Source organism: Nicotiana tabacum, chromosome 10 (assembly GCF_000715075.1).
Source record: "Nicotiana tabacum cultivar K326 chromosome 10, ASM71507v2, whole genome shotgun sequence".
In the NCBI taxonomy this organism is placed as follows: Eukaryota; Viridiplantae; Streptophyta; class Magnoliopsida; order Solanales; family Solanaceae; genus Nicotiana; species Nicotiana tabacum.
Genome location: NC_134089.1, coordinates 120,791,057 through 120,808,515, shown reverse-complemented (window position 1 = coordinate 120,808,515; position 17,459 = coordinate 120,791,057). Strand labels below are relative to the sequence as shown.

General features: G+C 40.4%; 1 protein-coding gene across 2 annotated transcripts; it reads right to left on the bottom strand.

Moving 5' to 3' along the window:
- LOC107807783 (ubiquitin carboxyl-terminal hydrolase 25-like) lies at nt 1–17,253 on the bottom strand. 2 transcript variants are annotated; one of them, XR_001652990.2, is made up of 9 exons: nt 16,752–17,223; nt 15,746–16,226; nt 15,592–15,667; nt 15,421–15,513; nt 6,641–6,727; nt 5,441–6,309; nt 4,541–4,666; nt 576–747; nt 1–485 (listed from the first exon to the last, which is right to left on the bottom strand). XR_001652990.2 is itself a non-coding variant. In XM_016632219.2 (9 exons), exons 1-8 carry the CDS (start codon nt 16,930–16,932, stop codon nt 627–629), a joined length of 2,034 nt encoding a protein of 677 aa, XP_016487705.1. In that variant the 5' UTR covers nt 16,933–17,253; the 3' UTR covers nt 1–485; nt 614–626. The 2 variants fall into 2 exon arrangements, 1 of the variants encoding a protein (XP_016487705.1); XM_016632219.2 differs by having other exon boundaries at nt 614–747; nt 16,752–17,253.
- Between the last annotated feature and the right edge of the window lie 206 nt (nt 17,254–17,459).

The following is a 17,459-nucleotide window of genomic DNA, read 5'->3' as shown; positions in this document are numbered from 1 at the left end:
TTTGGGTTACAAAACTATGAATATGGAATTACCTTAACAATTATCTAGTGGTATTATCATGTCTGTTTAAAAGTAAAACCTCAACTCTAGACAAGAATACAACCCGACCACAATTTTATGGAAAAATTGTTAAGCATCCATAAAATGAGGAATACATGCTCAGCAAAGGCCAAAAAGGGCATGTCGTACAGCACGAATAGAATTTACGTGTTCTATCGGCAGACTCTAGTCTCGCAAGGAAATTCGCAACCAGAATACGATGTTAGTGCTATGATTTCCTCTTTTAACTGATAGAACACAGAACACCATTCGGACACACAATGGCGAAGTGAACAAAATCAAAGACAACTTATCATGTGCTACCTTCTCCGCCATGGTATATACTGCACTAGCAATCCATTCGCAACCACATTACCACAAACTAACATCACATCTCCGAGTGACAAAAAATACAGACCAAGCAAATCAGCACCACCGTCGATGGACTGCAAAATTGTCAAAGGTACAATTCACGTAAAAAAATGGGACCATAAACAAAGCAACTGAATGACCACCAAGGCTCATAATTTTTGCACCTCGAAACCTGAAAAGACCACTATGCTTCTGCACATACCATGTGTGAGTGCTTAAGTACTGGAGGGTGGTTTTCCTTGACTAATTGATGTTAGGCGTTTGATAAGACTACCCTTCAATGATTCAGGAATTCGTGAGATAAACATTGATTTGGCATCTGCAATTAATAACCTCCTGCAAGACCAAAACATTCTTGGTGTGAGATGAAAAGAAATTGAGAATATTAAGGCATGTGTAAGCTTTGTCAGTTTCAACGTCAGATCTGAATAAAAGTAGTTATGGACTCCATGCTAATTTCCCATGCAATACAAGTTCATAAATACATTCAACAGGTTTTCTATAGTTCAAGAAATGACCAATAGCCAAATGATATCCATTGATCAGTAAACCTCTAGCCCACCATTGTATTCACATTTTTCCTTTATTTGATTGTCCGCAATTCTTACTCAACCAAGTTCATCACGGCCACAATGATGACACTGTAGGGGATTGAAAGTCATATCATTTCATTCCTACAATGATAAATCTTTTTAAACCAAGAAACATGATTTTTATTAATGCTTCCAGAAACTTCTTTCCAAGTTCCTGTAAATGAAAATGAAAGAGTCTTGCAAGTATCAATAATGCATTACTCGCTGCGACAGGCTACCTCCAAACAACAAAAATTAACAGCAACAAGAAGAAGAAGAAGATAATTACAATAATAAGAAACAAAGATTTCTGGGGTGCTCGGATGGTATTTTTCCTTTACATTCTTAATCAAAAGCATTTTGCATTACATGCTACAAGGATTATAAACTCTCTACCCTTCCGGGGTAGGGGTAAGGTCTGCGTACATCCTACCCTCCCCAGACCCCACTAGTGGGATTTTACTGGGTATGTTGTTGTTGTTGTTGCTGCTACAAGGATTATAAGAAAATAATACAGTGGCAAGCCGAAAGCAAGGAGCACAACAAAACAAATTAGGGGACACACTTCTCTCACACATCATACACTTCAAATTGGAAAAAAAAAGATAAATAAAAAAGGGAAAAAGCTGGAAATTGACCCTTGCAGTGGAGACGACATGTAGGAAAGGATCGAGGCAAAATCAAAGAGCACATGATGTGAGACGCGATGCCACTAGGGGATTCAGGGAATATTTACTTGTTATCAGTTTACAACAGTCAGATCATGGATTCAAAGAGGGAAGACAGAGCATTCTTCACGCAACACACTAAAGCAAGAAAAGCAGAAACAAGGAGCTTGCCGATCACTTACCTTATACAATAACTACGCCTCAGTTCCAAATAAGTTGAAGTCAGCTATATGAATCCTCACTAACCATTTTTCCTAGAAAGCATAGGAACCTAATGTAAATGTATTAACATCGGTAAAACATAGTCCTAACTATTGGTATCACTCATATAAATCTTTTTCTTCCAGTGTGCCTTATCTTTTGCGAAGTCTGAATTAAATCTGCATTGATTCCAAGAGATTATAGGTCTTTGGAGACAACTTCCTTCCATGTGAGTCTAGGTCTACCTTATCCCTTTTGACACGTTCATCACTCACCAGTCCCATACTTATGATGCATTTGGAGGTCAGCGCATGACATGGCTGCTATTTCAAGCGACATTCTCTTATTTTATCCTCAATGTGTGCTACTTGCACATTCTGGCGAATGTGGTCACTTACCTCATCCCAAAAAGAACCCAATTTACCAATCACTGTCCATAAAACCCAAATAGTCAATCGCTGTCCGTAAAAATCAATTAAGTATGCCTTAATCCTAAAATTAATAGGGGTTGACACTATAAGAATCCTCTGCAGTAAATCCACTCCATTCGAGCCCATTTCGTTTCAATACCAAATAAGCTTTACCAATCACAAAGGTTCAACATATTGTTAGTGAACAATACTTTCTTTGTCCCAAATTAAATTAAGTATGGCTGGAGAAACTTTAGGCCAAAGGAAAAAAGAACCAAACAGAATGCCTTCTTTGGTCCATTTACCAATATTAGACACAGCAGTTTCATTATGAAGCACTATCGAGTAGACCATGAAGCACTACTGGGCTATTTATGAATGTGAAACACTGTTGGGCTAATTTAAAAATTCTCAAGCAGGAAAATGCAGGAGGAGAAACAGAAAAGTCTTTGGCATGTTTCACGGAAAAAGATCAGGAAAATTTCACCTTCCTTCTTTTATTTTAGATTGTCCCAAAACTAGTCCACTTTCTTAAATATAGATATTTCTTCTGTACACTTATCAAGATACTTCTTCTTCACACTTCTCCATGCTTTTCTCATAATTCTATTATAAAGAGATACTTCGGGACCAACTTTAATCCTAACAATGTTTACAGCCCAAAAACTGGTTTTAAAATAAACAATTGAATTTATGTTTCTAGGTCACTAGTAAATAGATTTGTCCAAAGTGTGTCTAATAAAATGAAGAATAACAGTGATAAATAAAGCAGAATTAGAGAAATGAATTCTTATTGAACGTCGGCCTCTGATACGGCTTTACAAGAGCGAACTACAATCTTTCAAGGATATAACTGAAATGATAACGTTTGAGAAACATATGTAGAGTGAACTTTCGTGTGTCCTCAGCGTGTGTTACAAGTAAATAAAGCAAGGTATTTGTAACTTAAGTGGGATGTAGTTGTTCCGAGTTCCTAGCCTACACGTTGTGTATGTGGCTAGTGGGGGGCGAGATCTCCAATAACTATAACCATAATAGCATCACGGACGGGGGCCACGATTTCAGGAGGATCCCGGATGTACCGGAATTAGTCATCGGAAACGTTTAGTCTGTTCCGGATACATACTTGGTGAATTTCTTTCGGTTACTCTTGTCCCGTATATGAATGGTCGGCCCCCATCATGATTCTTCAGCTCTCTCGGCTATAGCTTCCATGCTCACAGGTGTCAAACCACTCCTACCATATGTCACTACTGTGTTGTACCACGTGTTAAGAACGATTTTTCCCAATACAAACAATGGCAAAGTTTTTGCAACAATCAATTTTATGATCATTTGGACCATTTACATTTTAGTATAACAATAGTTCTAATTTTCCTTGATAACTGTACCAAAACCAAATGGGAGAACAACCACCAAAGAGCGAGTATTAAACTTAACCAAATAACAAAAATGAAACTTCTGCTCTTCTAAACCCAAATAGAATCAACCCGATGGATACAACTTATAAGACCTAAAACCCCAGCTTAACCAGCTTTTATATTGGTAAACCAACCAATTATGTTTTCTTAAACCCCCTCCCCATCCCCCTTTTGTGGAAGCCCCAAAGGCATTAATTCTGAACAGTCAGTAGAGGAGTTCGTTTCACAGTAGGATTTCTGTTGGAAAGAGTTAAAAATACAATGGTCTTGGAAGTTCCATCTATATCCTTGGCAGAAATTAACTGTCATGTTTAACACGTAAATTCACTTCAAAGTCACCTTTTAATCTTTCTCCCATTATCACCCTGCGCAAGATACTCCACGTCCCAAATTAACCAACGTAGTTTGACCAACACAAAGATGAAAGAAGAAAGTTTGAATGAGATATTGCGCTTCAATTTGGCAGGAATACACAAAGATAAGAGTTTGGACATGCAAATCCATATAAAGATGTCAAACCAAATTCCAACATATATGCAACTACGCCTCAACCGAACTAACATGTAAGCGCATATACAGAAGCGGTAGATAAATTTTTGAAGGTTGTGAAATACAACATTATTTAATGAAAAAAGAGATCAAAAAAGAGAGCAGGTCAAACAAATTTGAAATAAGCGAATAATAAGAAACTAGGTAATAGCACCCAGCACGTGTTCAAGTTTCCCATAGTATCTAATTTCTCAAATTTAGTATTGAAACAACCAAAGAAGAGGGGAGCAGTTTCGGACTCAAGGACAAACAAGTACTCTTAATTTCTTAAATGTACTAATTCAAACTGCAAATTTAGAGAAACGTACTTCTTCACATTAAAGTCTGATGCTTCATTGTCTGCTTGTGCCCCCGATTTCTTGGAATGCATAAAAGCATAGACTTCTTCCGACCAACCACACGTTCTTAAAACTAATGAAGCCTCCTTATGGAGCCTGAAACTCATTAGAAAGATAGGGTTAAAAATCAGTTTGAGCAGATAAGATAATACTGTTAAAAGTTTATTAGGCAAGACTATGAAAGCAGAAAGTACTTCATTATCTCTAACCACCAAACAAGATGACAGCAAAAGGGAGCTTCCCCATTAATTATGCTTGACAACAAAACAAATTAGAACTAAACAGCTTGGCTTCATCGAAAAAAATGTCCTACTCAACTTCCTTCCTCAGAACTCTTCTCAATACATTGTTAATGAGGTCAAGATAAGATATGGCTGATCAGTAACCAACATCATAAACAACTGAGAAGAACAAGAAAATGCACAAATCGTACACCACTCCACAACCTTGTCTTAGACACTCTTTTTTCTTTTCCTTTTTTTCCTCCAAACCAGTGATAAGAGACTTTTTACTGTAATCACTTCCCCACTAAAACTGAAAGCAGAGATGGACCAGAACACAAAATGGTTTTCCATTCTGTGGTGAGTAGTGACAAGCACGGATTCGGAAGAGATGAGTGCTTCCAGTTTATTAATTCAAAGGATATCTCGCCTAATTAAGAGAGACAGAGAATAATGTAAGGCAAAACGCTTGGCACCCTATGGACCTATGCAATCAAATGTAACACAATAACGATTTCATTTTAGCAGCACATAACCTCAAGTTCTAACAAATGTGGGTACAACTATAATGAGTTCTAAAGTTCGATCCCTAAAGTATAATAATACTAAGGACGAGGACTGCAGGAAATGCAGAGATAGAATAACATACTCCTTTTTTAATTCTTCCACCTTCGCACGAGACTGAGCATCTTGCTCAAGCAGGATGCAGTCATCTGGTAATTTTCTCTTTGAACCTGAGATAGAAGAGGATTCAACACGGCCATTTGACATCTCCTTTTGTACAGAAGTCACCTCAGCTGCCTTTTCATTATTCTCCCCATTATTTTTACGCACATTTCCCCTTAAGGGATTAGTTGCGACACTCTGGATTTTGCCATTTCCATTTGCCTCTTTGGCAGATGAATCCCTTCCTGCAGTCTTTCCATTACTCAAACCATAATCTTTATGGGGACCGTCTGCTACAGAGCTGGTTGCTACACCCGGAAGTTTCCCATTTCCGTGTGTTAAGGCATGTGATCTTGTCATATGACCATTACCACAACTTTTCCTAATACCGTTCCTGTCTGGCAATGATGTAACCTCTTTCTCTGTAAGAACTGATGCTCTCACATCACCATTTCTATTGTCAGATTCTCTTTGATGAACAACAATTTTGATATTCCCAGAAGAAGGTATCTTCTTGATGGAAGATCTTTCAAATATGCTCAACTCCCTCACTGGGCTCGAATGCACTTTACTGACCTTAAAAGTCATTACATTTTCTTTCTCAGAGGGGTGGCCTAAAACGTGTTTGCCATTTTCTGGTTTTGCTAAGTCACAGGTCGAGATTTTGGATCTAGCCAAGCCATTGGAATGATTGAACTTTGACCCATTAACTGATAAACATGTCTTGGTGAGTGGTGACCTCTGCTTGGTACGAGAGAAGAAAAGGATGTACACCTTCTCTGACAACACTTCTTGCAAGGTTGAAAGAGAAACAAAAGAATCATTACAGCAGTACCAACGACCCACAGCATCCTGCAAACAGCCAACCAAAATCAAAACACAAACATCAGGCAAAACAAAACTATGATTGGCTCCATCATCTTATTATTATCATCTTTGACTATACAGAATAAGGAATAACGAAGAACAAAGAAAACGTTGAGACTCTTGTAAGCTTGGCCAGACAGATATTTTTCCACCAACTAATGGAGTTCACGGCATGCCAGCGTATGCATGAGAAATTATGAATGTAATTTACCTTCAACAGGACACATTGAGACTACTGTTTTGAAAAAATACAAGAGGAAATTAATAGGAAATGAAGTCATCCATGTAGAAATTCACAACTATGATTCTGGCATACCTTGATATATGCATAATAATGCCCTGAATCCGGTGAAAAGCCTGAGTGGACAATAGTTCCAAAAAGATTGTATTCTGGATGAGGATCCTGCAAAATAAGGAACATAAAGTAACTTGACTATGAGACAGAAGTACCTTATTAATCAACTTACTCACTAGAAGTTGAGTGTTCAATCAGCGAGGATGTGCAACTCCCATCGTTCACCTTTTTTTATTTCGAATAGGCATACTACTATTCTGTCAGCAGGAGTTACAGGTACAATTCTTAAGGAGGATAGGTCAAATACACATATATGCACCATAGACTATTATACCTAAATTGATGCAAGCCAATATAAAATCCATTGTACCATGAATCAACAACATCTACGCCTCAGTCCTAAATAAGTTAGCGTCGGCTATATGAATCCTCAATGACCATGTTCTCCATTTAAATTCATATCATGCCAACATTATACAAAATAAAATAACAATGAAAAAGTACTAGAAGTTCCCTATATTTCCTAATAGGATAAGAATCTCTAATAGGGCTAAAAGACTCCTAAAAGGCATACAGCTAAAAGTAAATGTATTAACATGACTAAAATATACTCACAGCTACCTGGTATCGCCTATATAATCATCTCCTTTCTTTCTTCATCAAAATAAATCTATTTCTTCCCATGTGCCCTATCTTTCGCTAAGTCTACAATATTCCAAGAGATTGTAGGTCTTTCAAGACAAAAAGCAAGAAAAAAGAATGCCAAAAAATAGTGTCTCCCAAAAACAATACACAAACCAACTCCCTGAGACGCACAACCCCATCCAGTTTACCTTCTCCAATTAAGATTCTAATCCCATCTGTTAATATCATGAAATTGCCTAAATCCAGAGTTGAGTACATATAAGACCACAGATTTCCCAACTCGAAGAATGGAGAACATGCATATGTTAGCAAGGAAGAATGGAAGTCATTAGCAGAAAAAACTATCTTTTTTTGGATTAAAAGTAAATATTGGTAGAATTACTCTCCTGTATTAAAACTATGCAGTTCAGCCCTTTCTTCTAAGCAGATTTACAGACAGTGTAGACAAAGTACGAAGCAAGCTATGAAATTTGCACCTGTGATTTTGATTGGAAACCCCAAAAACTACCTGCGTAGATTCCAAATCCAAATGAATTATCACAGCAGTATTCCCTTGTTCCCAATGTTGGTTATTACATAGTTGGAATTTTTTACTAGTGCCACCCTATCTTGATTTGTCCAAGACGTGGTATTAACAATTCAAGAATTGGTAAGACAGGGCACTAGTCTTATAGCCCGTTTGGCCAAGCTGCAAAAATCAGCTTATTTTGAGAAGTGTTTTTCTCAAAAGTACTTTTGGTGAGAAGCAGTTTGTGTTTGGCTAATTAGCTTGAAAAGCACTTCTGAGTAGCAATTAGTGTTTGGCCAAGCTTTAAAAAATTGCTTCTAAGTGTATTTTTCTCAAAAGTGCTTCTCAAAAAAGTGCTTTTGGAGAGAAGCTACTTTTTTCTGCTTCTCCAAAACTGCTTCTGCTTCTCCTCAAAAGCACTTTTTTTCATTTTAGAAGCTTGGCCAAACACCTCAATTTGAGGCCAAAAGTGCTTTTGGCCAAAAAAAGCACTTTTGGCCAAAAATAAGATTGGCCAAATAGGCTATTAATTGGAGAACCCACAAACAAATTATCACAGCAGTATTCCCTCGTTCCCAGTTAGAATTTCATAAAAGGGCCTCCCCGCATTGATTTTTCCAAGCAGTGGTATTAACAATTGAGGAATTAGTAAGACAGAGCAATTGTCTAACAAAGGTGTTTTGATAAACTCTTACAGATGGGACAAGATCAAACCCAACTCATTTTTGTCCCTTCCTCCTTCTTCCCTCTAGCTCCTCTCTCCCAGTCACACCAGTATGGAGCAACATCATAGTCTAGCATCCTCCCTCCGGTAGCTCTCACCCATCCTGGCATCTTCACTGACACATTTATAGCTCCCTTATTCAAACTATTAGCATCAGTGCTTCTACCTCACATACCCTAAGATCACCATCTCTTACTCTTTCAATACCTTGATGTAATTATCATTGATGGCAGCTCCATCCTCTTGAGTAACCCCCCCCCCCTTTTCCTCTTTTCTCCATCCCCTACCCTACGTCATAATAGCGTTATAACTCTACACTAACCTTTGCAATCAAGAAAGTAATTTTTTTCAAGGGCAATCTGAGTTTTGGATCAAACATGACAGATTGTTGATTATACCCTGTATTACTTCGACTTACCAAACCCAAGGGGAGAAGGCAGTAATACTATCTTAATATCCTCCTGTATTTTTGTAGTACCCAGTGTTGTGAAGAGCGTAAAGCGAGGAAAAATGACGAGCCCCTTTTCGCTTAAAGCGAGAAGCGAAGCGCTCGCTTTTTTGAAGTGAAGCGGAATTTTAAAGAAAAATATTAAAATAAATATTGCATTTCAAAAAGAAGGGCAGTATAACTTTAACGGAAAAATGGGCAGTATTTCAATCTTTTTATCACTGAAACAGAGCAAGAAAATGAAGAAGAAGAAGAGGAGAAGAATGAGAAAGAAGAACTGAAGGGGGAAAAAATTTCGCTAGCATTTCGATGCTATTTGGATGCTGAAACAGTGAAAGAAAAAGAAAAAGAAAAAGAAGGAGGAGGAAGAAGAAGAAATCACATACCTGGGACCAAACTTGATGATCTTGAAGTTGAAAAGTGTAGAAAACTTCAACCCTAGGTCGCCTCTTTCTTTCTTTGTTGCTGCTCGATGGTGTTTTAAAAAAAGACAGCTTTTTTAATTAAATACGTTGGCAGCCCAGTTATAAAGAGAAGCGCTCGCTTCTTATGCTTCGCATCGCTTCATTGCTTCTCGCTTTTTCAGGGGAAGCGAGCACTTTTGTAAATCTGCAACGCCTCAACTAACAGCTAACAGAAGTGCCAGATACCTCCCCTAGCTTCGCTTCTCGCTTTAAGCGAGGAAGCGCTCGCTTTTTACAACCCCGGTAGTACCATCTTGGTATCATCTTGTTAATAGATTACCTTTACCTTATCAAACAAATACCATCTTAATGTCCATCGGGGCCACCAAACAACCCCTAAGTTGACCTAGATAAGCATGTGATTGCCTTAAACATTTTTTAATACTGAAGACTACGAGGCTTGGAGGAGTAGCGGGGATTTGAGCATTATGTGGACCATGACTACGTATTGCATTAGGGAAGCTGCTAGAGAGGTATTAGGGGTCTCGAAGGGTTACTCTGTTGGTCACAAAGGAGACTGGTGGTGGAATGGAGAGGTCCAAAGAAAAGTGGAAACCAAAAAAGCGGCGTGTCTGAAGCTAGTGGAAGCGTAGACGAGGAGGAGAAGCGGACGAGTAGGGAGTGGTATAAGATGACTAAGAAGGGGGCAAAGTTTGCAGTTACGGTGGCTAAGACCGCAGCATTTGGTCGTTTGTACGAAGAACTTAAGGGCAGAGGCGGGGATAAGAGGCTACTCAGGCTGGCCAAGGTGGGAGAAAGGAAGGCCCGTGACTTGGACCAAGTGAAGTGCAACAACAACAACAACATACCCAGTATAATCCCACGGATGTGGTCTGGGGAGGGTAGTGAGTACGCAGACCTTACCCCTACCTGGAAAGGTAGAGACGCCGTTTCCGATAGACCCTCGGCTCAAGAAAAGGTGGAAAGGATGTGGATGTTGTTCTCAACTTCAGACATCTTTTGCTACGCTCATTTCTGCTACGCTCATCTTTTGGACATGGGACATCTTGACGGGCCAACACTCAGCTCCATACAACATAGCTGGTCTAACCACCACCCTGTAGAATTTGCCCTTAAGTCTAGGCGGTACATTCTTATCACATAAAACCCCCGAAGCTAGCCTCCATCTCATCCAACTTCAATGCGGTGAGTAACATCCTCGTCAATTTCCCCGTTGCTTTAGATTATAGACCCAAGATACTTGACACTATCTCTTGTGGGAATGACTTGAGTATCAATCTTTACTTCTACTTCTTCTTCATGCCTCTCCTCACGGAACTTGCACTCCAAGTATTCAGTTTTCGACCTACTCAACTTGAAACCTTTGGTTTCCAGCATTTGTCTCCAAACTTCCAACCTAGCGTTAACACCCCCTCGCGTCTCGTCAATCAGTACAATGTCATCATCAAATAACATGCACCATGGCACCCTCCCTTGTATGTGACGTGTCAGGACATCCAACGCTAGGGCAAACAAAAACGGGCTAAGGGTTGATCCCTGATGTAACCCCATCTCCACTGGGAAATGTTTCAAGTTTCCTCCCGCAGTCCTCGCCCGATTCTTAGCGCCTTTGTACATGTCCTTAATCACCCTAATGTACGCTATCGGGACTCCGCTGACCTCCAAACACCTGCATAGCACCTTACTCGGGACTTTGTCATAAGCCTTCTCAAGGTCAGTGGACACCATGTGCAAGTCCTTTTTCCTCTCCCTATACTGCTCCACCAATCGTCTCACGAGGTGATGGCTTTTGTGGTTGATCGTCCCGACATAAATCCGAACTGGTTCTCAAATATAGATACGCATGTCCTCACTCTCTTCTCCACCACCCTCTCCCAGACCTTCATAGTGTGACTCAGCAGCTTGATACCCCTATAGTTGTTGCCAGTATTTTGAATAGCATGAGGCAACAAATAGCGATGAGGGCCCGCTTCACTGAGGCGAGAGGCGAGAAGCGAAGCGCTCGCCTTTTTTATGTTAAGCGACAATTTATATAAAAAGATAAATTATTAAATTTGCATATATATATATATATATAAAATATATATATATATATATAAACTAAAAACTCAATAGCAATAATATATTAAAAAATATATCAATTAAAAACTCAGGATATGAAGAAGCTCTTCGCCTCTGCCCATGAAGGAATTGAAAAGCAGAGCAAAAAAAAAAAAGACGAAGAAAAAGGAAGGAAGAAAGAATGAAAGAAAAAGCTCTATGTTGCTCGATCAAAAAACATTAGATCAAAAACGAAAAAGAAAAAGAAGAAAAAAAGAAGAAAGAAGAAGAAAGAAAAAAAGGGCAGAAACTCGAAGAAGAAGAAGAAACGAAGAAAGGAGAAGAAGAAAGAAGAAAAGAGATGAAGAGAAGCATACCTGATGAAGAAGCTTGAAGAAGAAAGAAGAATCGATGATGTGACTGGGTCGAGATGATGTGACTTGGATCGACTTGAAGGAGAAAGAAGAAGAAATTGTTGAAGCCCTAAATTTTTTCTGTTAATCGCTGGTCTGCTGCCTTTTTCTTTTCTTTTTTTTCAAAAACCGATGCTACAGGGCGCCTCTCGCTACACAGCGCCCCTCGCTACACAGGCAGAGGCGCTCGCCTTTTTGAAATCGCCACGCAACAGAGGCAAATAGCGCTGGAGGCTCGCATCGCATCACCTCACGCTATTAGCGCTGAGGCGAGCGCTATTTACAACACTGGTTGTTGCAGTTCTGGATATCACCTTTGTTTTTGTACAACGGAATCATCAAACTCCACCTCCAATCTTCGGGCATCTTCTTCGTCTTGAAAATGACGTTAAACAAGCTAGTAAGTCACTCCAAGCCTACCCTACCCGCTTCTTTCCAAAATTCCACCAGGATCTCGTCCGGCCCAGTCGCCTTACCCCTGCTCATCTTTCGTATAGCCACATCAACCTCCTCACACCTAATACGCCTACAAAACCCAAAATCTCTCCGACTCTCTAAGTTCTCCAACTCACCCAGCACAATGTTCCTATCCCCTTCCTCGTTCAAGAGTTTATGGAAGTACTCCTGCCATCTACGCCTGATACACGCCTCTTCCACCAATACCTTATCGTCTTCGTCTTTGATGCACCTCACTCGATCCAGGTCCCGAGCCTTCCTCTCCCTAATTTTGGCTAACTTGTACAGCTTCATATCCCCTCCTTTGCCCCCAAGATCCTCATACAATCCTTCAAAAGCTGCAGTCTTGGCTGCCATAACCGCGAGCTTCGCCTCTCTTATTGCCTTCTTATATCCCTCCCTATACGACCTTCGCTCTTCCTCGTCAGTGCTCCCCACTAGCTTCAGATATGCCGCTTTCTTAGCTTCCACTTTTCATTGGACCTCCTCATTCCACCACCAGTCCCCTTTGTGGCCACCCGAGTAACCCTTCGAAACCCTTAACACCTCCCTAGCAGCTTCCCTAATGCAGTTTGTTGTCATGGTCCACATACTACTCGCGTCCCCACTGCTCCCCCAGGCCCCCATAGCCAACAGCTTCTCCCCCAACTCCTGAGCCTTTCCCTTAGTCAAGGCTCCTCACTGACCAAGTAAAGTGCATCAAGGACAAAGAAGGTAGAGTTTGTTGGATGAGGGGCATATCCGGCAGAGGTGGCAAACTTACTTCAATGGTCTCTTGAACGAGGAGGGGGACAGGAACATTGTGTTGGGTGATTTGGAATCCTCCGAGAGTCGTTGCGACTTTGGGTATTATAGACGTATTAGAGTTGATAAGGTCAAGGGGGCTATGCGTAAGCAGCGGAAAAACGACTGTGTCAAATGAAATTCCGGTGGAGTATTGGAAGAGTGCATGCAAGGCGGTCTTGGAGTGGCTCACTAGGTTATTTAATGTTATTTTTAGGACGAACAAGATGCCCGAAAGAATGGAGATGGAGTACGATGGTTCCTTTGTACAAGAACAAAGGTGATATCTAAAACTGCAACAACTATCGAGGTATCAAGCTACTTAGTCATACTATGAAAGTCTGGGAGAGGGCGGTGGAGCTGAGGGTGAGAAGGAGTGTGTCTATTTCCGAGAACCATTTCGGGTTTATGTCGGAGCATTCGACTACGGAAGTCATTCATCCTGTCAGGAGATTGATGGAGTAGTATAGAGAGAGGAAGAGGGACTTGCATATGGTGTTCATCGACTTAGAAAAGGCCTACAATAAAGTTCGAGGTCCTATGGAGATGTTTTGGAGGCTAGAGGTGTACCTGTGGCATACATTAGGGTGATTAAAGACATGTATGATGGAACTAAGACCTGGGTGAGGACAGTAGGAGGGGACTCAGATCACTTCCCGATCATGATGGGGTTGCACCAAGGGTCGGCACTCGGCCCTTTTTTGTTTGCCTTGGCAATGGACGTACTGATGCGCCATATCCAAGGGGAGGTACCGAAGGGGAGATGTCGTGGTGCATGTTATTTGAAGATGACATTATATTGATTGACGAGACGCCAGACGATGTTAACGTGAGGTTAGAGCTGTGGAGGCACACCCTGGAGTCTAAAGGTTTCAAGTTGGGTAGGACTAATACAGAATACTTAGAGTGTAAGTTCAATAGGGCGACTCAGGGAGTGGAATGAGAGGTGAGGTTGGATTCACAAGTCATCCCAAGAGAGAAAGTTTCAAATATCTTGGGTCTATTATACAGAGGAATGGGGAGATCGATGAAGATGTTACACACCATATTAGGGCGGGATGGATGCAATGGAGACTTGCTTCCAGTGTTCTGTGTGAAAAGAAGGTTACAACAAAACTTAAAGGTAAGTTCTACAAAGTGGTGGTCAGGCTGACTATGTTGTATGGGTATGTTAGCCAGTTAAGAGCCCATGTCCAAAAGATGAAGGTAGTAGAGATGAGGATGTTGAGATGGATGTGAGGGCACGCGGGGTTAGATAGGATTAGGAATGAAGTTATTCGGGACAAGGTCAGTGTGACCCCTATTGAGGACAAGATGTGGTAAACGAGGCTTAGATGGTTTGGGCATATGAGGAGGAGCACAGATGCCTCGGTCGGGAGGTATGAGAGGTTGACATTGGAAGGCCTAAGGAGAGGCAGAGATAGGCCGAAAAAGAATTGGGACAGGTAATTAGGCAAGACATGGCGCAGCTTCAGCTGGTCGAGGACATGACCCTTGATAAGAAGGTGTGGAGGTCGAGGATTAGGGTAATAGGTTAGTTAGTTGAGTGTTCTCCTTGTTCATACCAGTAGTATTAGTACGTACTTTCGTATTTTGTTGGTATTAGATTTCTATGACTACCTGTTATTTCTCTCATTTCGGTCATCTTACTATCTGGTTGTTATTTATGCTGCTTTTACATGGCTTCTCGTTGTTGCGCTTCTTGTTTTTCTCTTCATTATGTGATGCTTATACTTTGCTGAGTCGAGGGTCTATTTGAAATAGCTTCTCTATCTCAATAAGGTAGGGGTAAGGCTGCGTACACACTATCCTCCCTGGACCCCACTATGTGGGATTATACCGTGTTTGTTGTTATTGTTGTTGTTGTTGTGTTATTTAAAACTTTTAGGTCTCCTAGGATTAAAAAAAAAGACGAATCGCCAAAATGAAGAGAAAACATCACAGATGCCGAAGATAAATTCTCTGCCTTAACAACTATATCTAGAGTTAGAAATCGAGAGAACGCCATGTATTGATGCCTACGTGTAGCCTATCCGGCTATAACAAGGACATTTCAGTTACATGTGAAATCATAGTCAAGTTAAATGGCGAAAAATCAAAGACACAAAACTCATTGGCATAAAAGGTTACCCATTTTGAAAACAAGCTGACAAGGTAGGCTCTGGTGAAGTGCACTAATACTGAAAAAATACCAATACCCCATAATTTTTTCTTCAAAAAGAATGGTAAAATAAAAGTTTTACTTGGCACCACGCTAGAACATCTTCAGCAGAAGATGGTTTGAATTTAATTGGGAAAGAATTAACTCAATGGTGGGGAGCAAAACAATATATGTTGAACTTAATCTTTACACACATACCTGACTCGCTTTGCACATGTAGCTTGAAAGCACTAGAAACTCCTCAAAAGCAATAGGCTTATCGATCTTCCCACCATATATTCCTTCAAACCTCTATCCATAACCAAAGCTAGGTTAGCATTGGCAGTTGAATATAAAATAGAAAAGACAAACATTCCAACAATTTTGTACCTTGAGCTGAATGACAAGAACATTTGGCGCTTGATGAATCGACATTTGCTTCCTTGCTGTCACCAATTTCTTACAGCTAAACAAGCATAAGTCCTCAGTCCAACAGCACAGTTATCATAAAATATGTATCAAGAAAGAGGGATAAAATACTCACTTCTCACACTTGTACTTATTGTTGCCATCCAAAACCTCGGGCCGAAAAAATCTCTGCATAGCATCTTTGAGGGAGCTACTGTGCAACACATCAAGACTTATATCCATGATCTCGTCCACCTTATTTGACTCAGCACCACATGACAAGCACTTGACCTGGCTCTGTAAAGCACCCCCGAAGATTTCCTTAACAATGGTATTTCCATTCCCATCGGCACCACCACCCTTCCTTCTTTGCTGCTGCAACTTCTTCAACCGCAAACAGGTGTTGTGGCAAGCGTCAATGACATAGCGCAAGAATTCATGGGCATCCTCTTGTCTCCCATACCTAAAATGCTGGGCAAAAATCTTTAAGCAATGATTAATCTTAGACGGAGTATCTAGGGCTGATTCAAGACTCAAAGACCTAGCTATTCGCTTCTCTAATATGCAGAAAGGACATTCACTCTTCTTCTCTGAAGCAGCTGCAGCTCCAGAATCACCTGCACAATAGAAGGACATCTTTATTTCAAGCTAAAAACTAGGGCATCAATCAAACATTCAGGTGCTCAGCCAACTATGCATCAATCATAAAGATTAGTTGATGTCAGCTCTATAATATACTAGAAACATCATGCCTCAATTCGAAACTAGTTGAGTGACTTGAGTCGGTGATATGAATCCTCAATAATCATAACAAATACCAAGCCTCAAACCAAAGTAATCAGACCTATATTATGTGAATCCTCAATAAACTTAAAAACTAACAGCTCAATCTCAAACTATCAGGGTCGACTACAGGAATCCTCAATAACCATAATAACTACCACGCCTCAATACCTAGCTAATTGGAGTTGGCAATATGAATTCCAATAATAGTCCTGCTCAAATTGGGCATGTAATGATTGAATGCTCAAACAAAGGGGCTTAGCCCATGTACGAAGTAAATACACACACACACACACAACACGCACAGAGGCGCACACACAATAAAGATGAGTATAATAAATAAATAATGGAGGAATTACAAGAAGAGGAATGTTGAGATTGGAGGCAGAAAAAGGCAAGGGGAGGGGTGTAAGTGAGGCACTGAAGAACCGAGTTGAGATAACAGGTATTGCCAAGGTTTTTGAGCCCTAACGGAGGACCAGTTTTGCGTCTCTGGCTGAGCAGATTCGGCTGCCAATTCATTTGCAGCAAATAGGCCATTAACGACCTAATTCTTCTTCCTCTACCGCCAGCACCGCCGCGTATGGGCTGCCCCAAAGCCGCAGCCACCACGATCGCATCGCCTCGAATTCCTCTCTCTCTCTCTCTCTCTTTCTACGTTTGGCTTTTCTTTTTCTCCTGTTAGGTTTTTTCCAATTTTTGGTTGAGGGAGGGAGATTTCCAGAACAATGAGAGGTTTAATTGTGGTTTCAAATTGGCAGTGAGTGGTTATATAATTCTCTATATATACAATACAATTTGTTTTTCGGGGTGGGTAAATAATAGTGTGGCGTTAGTATGTTTTGTATTGTGTTGTTATATAGAGAAAGAGAAGACGAGGAGACTGTGAAAACAGACAACTTCCCCCTCATATAACATTTCTATTGCAAGAGTTCGGAACCAAAATGTGGTTCTTTTGGACAACTAGCACCTTAATAGGTGTAAAAAAAATGATATTTTTATATATAGCGCCCAAATACTGGGCGCTATACATTAACACTAACTGTGTCGTTAATGTATAGAGCCCA